Below are 8,069 nucleotides of genomic sequence, written 5' to 3'. Positions count from 1 at the left end.
GCTGGGATTTGAGTTAATGGTTAGTAGAAAGTTACTTATTTCCCATGTAAGGTTTCCTCATGCTGGGGGTATGGACGTCACCCCGCTTTGGTTTTTGTTTGAGACAGTCTTGCTGTATAGTTCAGGGTGACCTTGAATTCACTATGTTGCCCAGGCTGGCCTTGAACTCACAGCAATCCTCCTGCCTCAGCCTCCCAAGTGCAGGGATTATAGACGTGTGCCAGCATGCTCAGCCCACTCCCTTGTTCTTAGCCACACTAAAGCTACAACTTTCTTGCTGCTTCCATGGCCAGATTAACTAGGATAGGGTTTACTACTTAGAACCTGGGAGCAATATGTAATTTGTATCTTCTAATTACTATTGGACCAGCATATTAAAAAACTCCACTTCCTATACCTTTCTCTACTGGTTTCATTTTAGAGGAAAGGAACATCATTTTGGTTTTCTAATAAGATGGCCTACTGAAGCTGATGAGCAGACCAGCTTGTACAGCAATCTTGATACCTGGTGGATCTCTACTTAGTACTTCATGGTGGAGGTCCTGTCTTAAGAGCACTTTTTGTCTCAGAAAAGCAGTTCAGATGGAGATCCTCAAATTTATCAATGGCCCCTGCAAATTTCATCAATACAGGTACCAAATCCAGTCTTGTTGAGAAGACCTAGTTTTTTCTATGTACCCCTCTGTACAGACAGGCTTATAATTTGCCACTTACAAAAGCAGAGGCAAAAGTCAGTATGGCTCGTTTACATACAAGGCATTTCTGTAGGTGGGGAACACCATTTTACTCAAGACTAATAGAAAAGTGCAAATGAAGGGCCAAAAATATTTTAATTATAAACAGTCTTACATCTTTTAAGGAAATTCAAATGAGGCAACTCCCTGAAGGAACTGTATAAAAGCACTTGACTCCCTGTAATATTTGTAGTTTACCTGAGTATTTGAAATCACAGTCCAAGAAAACAAAGGTACTCCAATATAGTAATATACAATCCAGTGCTGCCATTTTTAGTTAATAACGAAAGCATATATACAATTTTATAATAAGCCTAAAAGAAAAACAAAAAAGGAGGGGGGGGCTGGAGATACCAACAATACTAAGTATAAATAGTTAACTCTATAAAAGAGTTTAGGAGAATGAAGTTACATTCAAAACAAGGAGGGATAGAGGCATTGGTGGTATAGTGGTTAGCATAGCTGCCTTCCAAAACATGGAGGGATAAAAAAATAGAGGCAAAGTTTAATTCCATGAGACATTCCTGATAATACTTCAGATTATTAACCAGATAAGAAGTGGCAGAAAGAGCTTGAGTGAAATAGTTCATTTAGGTTGAGACCTTAGTGGGCAGCTGAGTCATGTTTTATTAAAATTTCTGATGAACTGACATTGGTATGTCAATCTCTTGATGAAAAATCAGTACTGGATTTTAAATAGAGTTATTGTAAGTCTTGTGAAATTGGATTCTTCTGCATTTGATATATAAAAGACAGAGCGGGAATTCACTGTTATGAGCTGCTGGATCAGTTTTAAACCACTCCATGTGATGAAACAAGTGAGGTCCTCCCTCCTGACCCAGTCTGTGGAATGCTGCCTTCCCCAACACACCAAAAGAGCAGAAGAATAAGGCAATTGCTCATTTTACTTTGTTTTTATTTCAACATAACATGCATTAAAAAATAATCAACAAGATTTATTAGCATTTACAATGCTTACAAAGAAAAAGGACCTTAAAAGCAATTTAGTTCAGATTTTTAAAAAAGCTCTAATTAAACATTTACAATAAATCTATTTCCAAATGTTCAGTTTAGACAAAAATTTAATATAACATTTGTAGATATTTGTTTGTTGTCTATTTGTAGTTATTTTTTTTTATGTAACCTCTGATTCTTGGGATATCCAGCCCCCATTTTCCTAACACAGCAGGGAAGACATATACATGTGGCCACTTAAATTAAAGGAAGAAATGGAGTAGGGAGATCCTGGGCTGCAAAAATATATACAAGCATTTACCTTTTCCAGAACTAAATGTTTCTTCCATAAAAATATTAAATAGCCAAGCCCTATAGAACTAGGGCCAGGACTACTTCAAATATAACTATTCTGTATTTTAAAAATATAGGGCAGAAAGCCTTTTGGGTAATATTTATACATTTTCACACAATATTTCTAGGTCCCTAAATGAATCATGAAGCATTATATAGAACCAAAAAGCCTATTTGCTTACATTATCTCTTAATTTAATCTTATAAATCTCTAGCAAATATTATAGGTAACTGCATTTCATTATGAGAATTTGCCTCAATAGTATGTATTTATAGAAGGCTTAATCTTCACAGCCATATATTACCAAAGTTCAGACATACATAATGAATGGGTAGTTGGCAGACATTTGCTCTGTAAGACAAAGCAATAGCATTTTTTTTTACCCTACCAACAAAAAGGCAGAGAATCCCTATTTTAGAAACTAGGGCTTTTAGAGATCACACTACATTTCCTAGGGTACGTGGAATATAAAACAGTTGGGGAAATCTTAATCTCCCCTTTACACTGATAGTTTTTGGATGAGGCAACCCTTTTACTCACATTAAGTCTCTGCTTTATGATGGCAGTGTCAAAGAGTACAGATACACAAGTTAAGAAATGTTTTTGTTGTTCTAGGATGTAAATAGGAAGAGCAGGTGGTGATGTAAAAATATTTTCTTTCCATACAGAACAGGGATCTGCTACTTGCTGTGTATACTTGGCCTAATGCTACTTGTTCATGCTATACTACTGAAACATGCCAAAGTCCCTGTTACATGGGTTATAAGGCTGTCCTCAGGGTTTGGCTATGATAGGGACTCAGCTGGCTTAGGCCTCATCTCACTACCCATAAAGTCAAATCTATGATAGCAGCCATCTTGACAATCTATAGGCCAAGTTAAATAAATTAACTACAAAGAAGGCCAAAGTGCATTAATGAGTTACTAAAGGAGCAGTCTTTTAAAAAACTAGTTATGGGGCCAGGGATTTAGCTCAGTGGTTTCGCTGCCTGCTGTGCAAGTGCAAGGACCCGAGTTCGATCCCCGGTACCAAAAAAAAAACAAAAAAAAACTAGTTATGGAGAAATAAAGAAAACCTGCTAAAATTTTTAAGGTAAAAAGAATATTGCAGATGAGGAATATCAATTCAATTCAGGACAATGTAAAAGACTACTCCAACATGTGTCAGAGAAATAGTAAATCTGAAGATTTTAATTTATACCCAGAATACATTTCTGTGGTTACTAGATATTATCTTCCCTTCTTTTTAGCTAGTACCACACCTCTCATTTCCAAATGAAAATGTGATTTCAGAAGCTGTTTCACTGACCTCTATTTGATCTAGGAAACAGTCTAGTTACAACTCAAAGTCCTTAGCAATAATTAAATACAATTGAAGTTGTTAGATTGTGATAAAATTATAAGGTTTCAGTTTACATATAGGAGCATACAAAAGTTAGCAATAATAGTCTTAGATAAATTCAGTTAAATTAACTCCAATTAACTTTTTAAAAACAGTGAATAACCACAGTGTTAACATTGTTGCAGTATTTGCAAGGCAATTAAAACAAATTTCCAAATGAAGAGAGGTATGAAGTCATTTGCCAGCTGGAACCTACTTTTCCCTGAATTCAAAGACAAAACTACTTTGTAAAGATGTAAGTCTTGCATCACTTCCAGGAATAACATCAGAATGATGCATGTATTCATGCTCCAGGAAGGAAAACAACAGTCAGGCCAGACTGAAATGAGAGGGAGAGCACAAGCTAGAAGTCTGCTCATGTGCCCAGAACCTGGGCTAAGCTTGCGCTTTTATTAAATACCTCTTAGCAAGAGGCTTAATAGGAAGATCCTGTATATTGCCGTTACTGAGAGATTTCCCTGTATATTTGCAGAATTTCTGAAAGAAAAAAGCCTACTTCCAAGTAAGACTTTTGACACACATACAAAATGATTAAGGAAATAATCTAGTGGAATAAAACAATGCAGATTTCATTGCAGTGTTAAATCTCATATTAAGGATCTGACTAGTTGTTTGTAGATCTGTTTCTGTAAATGAGTAGAAATCCAAAATCGCTGGGAGATAAATTTCAATGGTAACATTAATTTACTTACACTTAGATAACTCTAAACTGTCACAGCCCAATTTTACAATATGTGCAACAGGCAGAGAAGGAAAAAGACAAATACTGCAAATAAGTTCTTATCCATTGGTGGTGCAGTCTTAGAAGTTACTCTTGTCCAAATCCTTCTGTTTCTTCAATGGCAAACAACAGCTTTTCCTTCAGTTGCTCATAGCTCTTGTAAGGTGGAAGGTCCAGGCGGTTAAAACTAGAAGAAAGAATTATTAGCTTGAGAAAAGGAAATATACAAAGAAACACGGGCAGTGTAGTACAGCAACACTTTAAAGTTGGGCAAAACTAGGTTCAAATGCCACCTCTGTTGGCTGTGCTTTTGAGGCTTCTCAAGACTTAATTTCGTCTTTGGTAAAACCGAGATTAACAATACCTACTTCTCAGGTTAGACTAAGAAACAAGCACATAGCATAGTGCCTGAAGCTCAGCAGGCCTACAGTAAAATGCTGGTCCTCCTATGCTTCCCCATTAGTGGTCAGCAAACTTATAGTAAAGGATCAGACAGTATCTTAGGCCTTGCAGGCCACATGGCCTCTTATCAAAAGGTTTTAAGTATAGCATGTTATAAATAAATCATTTTCTCTTCTAGTATTATATTCCTTCTGTAGTTCTGCTCTAAGATGTGAATTTTTAAAGGGCATCTTCTAATTTGGGTCCATATCAATGTCATTTCTATATGGTAACAGATGGGATTTCTATATGGGCCCTAAAGTCATGGCCCTCTGCTATATTTGTAGGACAAGGGCTAGGCAAATGTTTGATTACATAGAAAAAAATGCTATCCATGAAGGGAAAATACATTTACAATTATAACTTTTATTACTTCTTGCGAATGAAAACATGGAATATGACAAAGTAGTGAGGCCATTTTTTCACGTATGACTCACATACAACACAGCAAAGTCTGTTGCAAGTTTGAAAACAAAGCAGGGGAAATCAAAACATATACTGTATTTCCCCAAATATAAGACTTAATGGGAAAATAAGCCCTAGCATGATTTTTCAGGATGCTAGTAATACAACCGCAAAACAAGCAAAAACAAGCCCCAGTTACGATCATCAGCCAGGTGGAATCATTTAGTATGTCCACTGCAGCACGTGACAGACATACTGAATAATAAAGCAATATTAATATATAATTAAATATAAATAAATATTATTGACATTAATACTTAAATGATAATATAAATTTTAATTATTTGTAAATACCCAAGTGGGCACCTTTGGATGAGAGATAAAAGCCTGTGTAAACAGATGACCAACTGGAGTACAGACACAGTATACAAGTAACATGCATCCCTGTAATCGCAGCACTCAGGAAGCTCAGGCAGGAGGATCACCGAGAGTTTGAGGCCAGCCTGGGCTACATAGTGAGCTCAAGGCCAGCCTAAACTACACAGTGAGACCGTCTCAAAGAAAATCAAAACCAAACCAAACCAAAACCAAACCAAACCACCACAAATAACTTGCACACTTGATAACACACACGCACACTTGATAACAGATGTGGATATGTCCAATATGAATCTTCATAATTCAATACATAGTGTGTTATAATGGATGTATTTAATTCACTCATGTGAAATAAAAAAGTGTTTTCTGAATTTTGGTGTCTGCAATTGTTCACTGCTTTTGTGTGGACCATCATTCATTTTTTTTTTTTCATCATTCTTAACTGTCATCATTTTCGTAGGCACTACTGTCTTGTAAGTCTTCAATTAACAATTTAATGGAATCTTTGTGAAGCCCAATTCGCAAGAGGTTGTGATTTGGGTGAAGAATTCATGAGATAAAATCACTGACAGCTGTATTGTGAATGTACTACGAGCAGGGAACATGGATAATAAGTGCTCATTTAAGGATAACTCTTGCTGGACATGAGAGATTAGGCCAATGGTTCCACAGGAAATGGGGTCACAAGAAACTCAGGCAGCAATTCAAGGTCTGGAGAGTTAGGATGATGTTCTAGAAGATGATGAATAAATGTAGATTTCAAAGTTCTTCTTTTTTTTTTGGTACCAGGGATCAAACTCAGTTCGTTGCACTTGCGAGTCAGGTGGCAGAACCACTGAGCTAAATCCCCAGCCCTAATAAATGTAGAGATTTCTATACATGAATAAATGTAGATTGTTGTACATGAAAAAAATAAGGCATCCCCTGAAAATAAGCCCTACTGCATTTTTTAGAGCAAAAATTAATATAAGACCCAGTATCATTTAAACACTTGAGTGGAAAGACATCTGGTGTTTATTGATCAGAAGATTTCATTTTATTTTTATTTTTAATTTTTTTTTTTAAGACAGGGTTTCACCATGTAGTTCAGGCTGGACTTGAAATCACTATGTAGCCCAGGCTGACCTAAAACTTGGGGTGATCCTCCTGCCTCAGCCTCTTGAGTGCTGGGACTACAAGCATGTACCACCCCACCTGGCAAAACTTCATATTATTAGGATGACAATATACTCCTAATTGATCTAGTGACTCGAGGCAATCCATTATCAAAATCCTAGCTGAAATCTTTGCAGGAATGGACAAATTCATATGGAAATCCAAGGGGTCCCCAATAGCTTGAAAAAGCTGGAGGACATATAATTCCTAATTTCAAAACTTTCTTTTTGGTACCGGAGATTGAACTCAGGCCCTTGCGCTTGTGCAGCAGGTGGCGAAACCACTGAGCTAAATCCCCAGCCCTCAAAACCTTCTAAAAAGCTTCAGTAGTCAAGGTAATAAGATAATGCCATTAGGACAGACACAGAGATCAATATGGTAGAATCGAGAATACATAAATTAACCAATATATTTACAGCCAACTGATTTACAACAAGGATGCCAAGATCATTCAATGGAAAGAATAGTCCATTCAGTAAGTGATGCTGAGACAAGTGGATTATTTGAGAAAAAGATCAAGTCAGATCCCATACCTCATACCATACACAAAAATAAGTCTCACAATGCATTACAGACCTAAATGTTAAGAGCTAAAACTACAATCTTAAGAAACCATAAATCTTTGTGAACTGTGGTTAAATAACAAGCTTCCTGGATATGATACCAAATACACAACCAACAAAAGAAACAAGAGAAGCTGAATTTAATCAGATACAACTTTTCTACTTCAAAAGATACCATCAAGCCGGGGATTTACCTCAGTGGTTCTCTGCCTACCTTGCAAGTGCAAGGTCCCAAGTTCAATCCCTGGTACCAAAAAACAAAAACAAAAAAGATACCATCAAGAAAGTTAAAAGACAATTCATAAAATGGTAGAAAGTTTTTGCAAATCATATATCTGATAAGGGACTGGTATTCAGAATATATGAAAAAAACTCTGACTCAACAATTAAAAAAAAAAGTACTGCAGGGATGTGAATAGATATTTGTACATCTATGTTTACAGAATTATCCAAAATAGCCAAAAGGTGGAAATAACCCAAGTATACATTGACAGATGAATGAACAGGCAAAATGTGGTATATATCCATATATACTGATGGAATATTATCCAGCCTTAAAAAGGAAAACTCTTGAACAAAAAGAATACAGTAGGAGGCATTACAATACCTGACTGTACAACACTTGCCTAGCAATCACAAGGTCCTGGTCTGGATCCCAGCAACACAAAACAAAACACTACGAAGTAAGTGACAGTGACCAAAACTGCATAGTATTGGCATAAAAAAAGATGCACAGATCAGTGGAACAGAACAGAGAACCTAGAAATAAGCCCATGTATTTACAGTGAGGTGATTTTCAACAAAGGCAGCAAGAATATACTTTGGAAAAATACAGTCCTTTCAATAAGTGGTGCTAGAAAAACTGGGTATCTTTATACAGAAGAAAGAAACTAGATCTCTATCACTTACCATAAAAAACAAAACAAAACAAAAGATGTAAGAATGGATCAAAGACTTAAATG

At 36.2% G+C, this 8,069-nt stretch overlaps 2 protein-coding genes across 5 annotated transcripts in view; one reads left to right on the top strand and one right to left on the bottom strand.

Annotated features, from left to right (window-relative positions):
• Positions 1 to 8,069, top strand: part of Pigu (phosphatidylinositol glycan anchor biosynthesis class U) — a 153,785-nt gene that overhangs the window by 136,805 nt on the left and 8,911 nt on the right. The gene's annotated exons all lie outside the window — the stretch shown is intronic.
• The window catches only part of Itch (itchy E3 ubiquitin protein ligase), a 124,881-nt gene continuing 118,445 nt past the window's right edge, over positions 1,634 to 8,069 (bottom strand). For all 4 annotated transcript variants that reach the window (XM_021246947.2, XM_087188888.1, XM_087188887.1 and 1 more), the window contains one exon: positions 1,634 to 4,352. In XM_021246947.2, coding sequence (XP_021102606.1) covers positions 4,253 to 4,352 — 100 coding nt within the window. In that variant the 3' untranslated portion in view covers positions 1,634 to 4,252. The remainder of the gene's footprint in view (positions 4,353 to 8,069) is intronic.

The sequence above is a fragment of the Heterocephalus glaber genome, unplaced genomic scaffold, assembly GCF_053883595.1.
Source record: "Heterocephalus glaber isolate CG9 unplaced genomic scaffold, H.glaber_assembly_v1.0 deba00001532, whole genome shotgun sequence".
NCBI classification, from domain to species: Eukaryota; Metazoa; Chordata; class Mammalia; order Rodentia; family Bathyergidae; genus Heterocephalus; species Heterocephalus glaber.
Note: the sequence above shows the minus strand (reverse complement) of the source record. Positions and strands in the feature narration are given on the sequence as shown.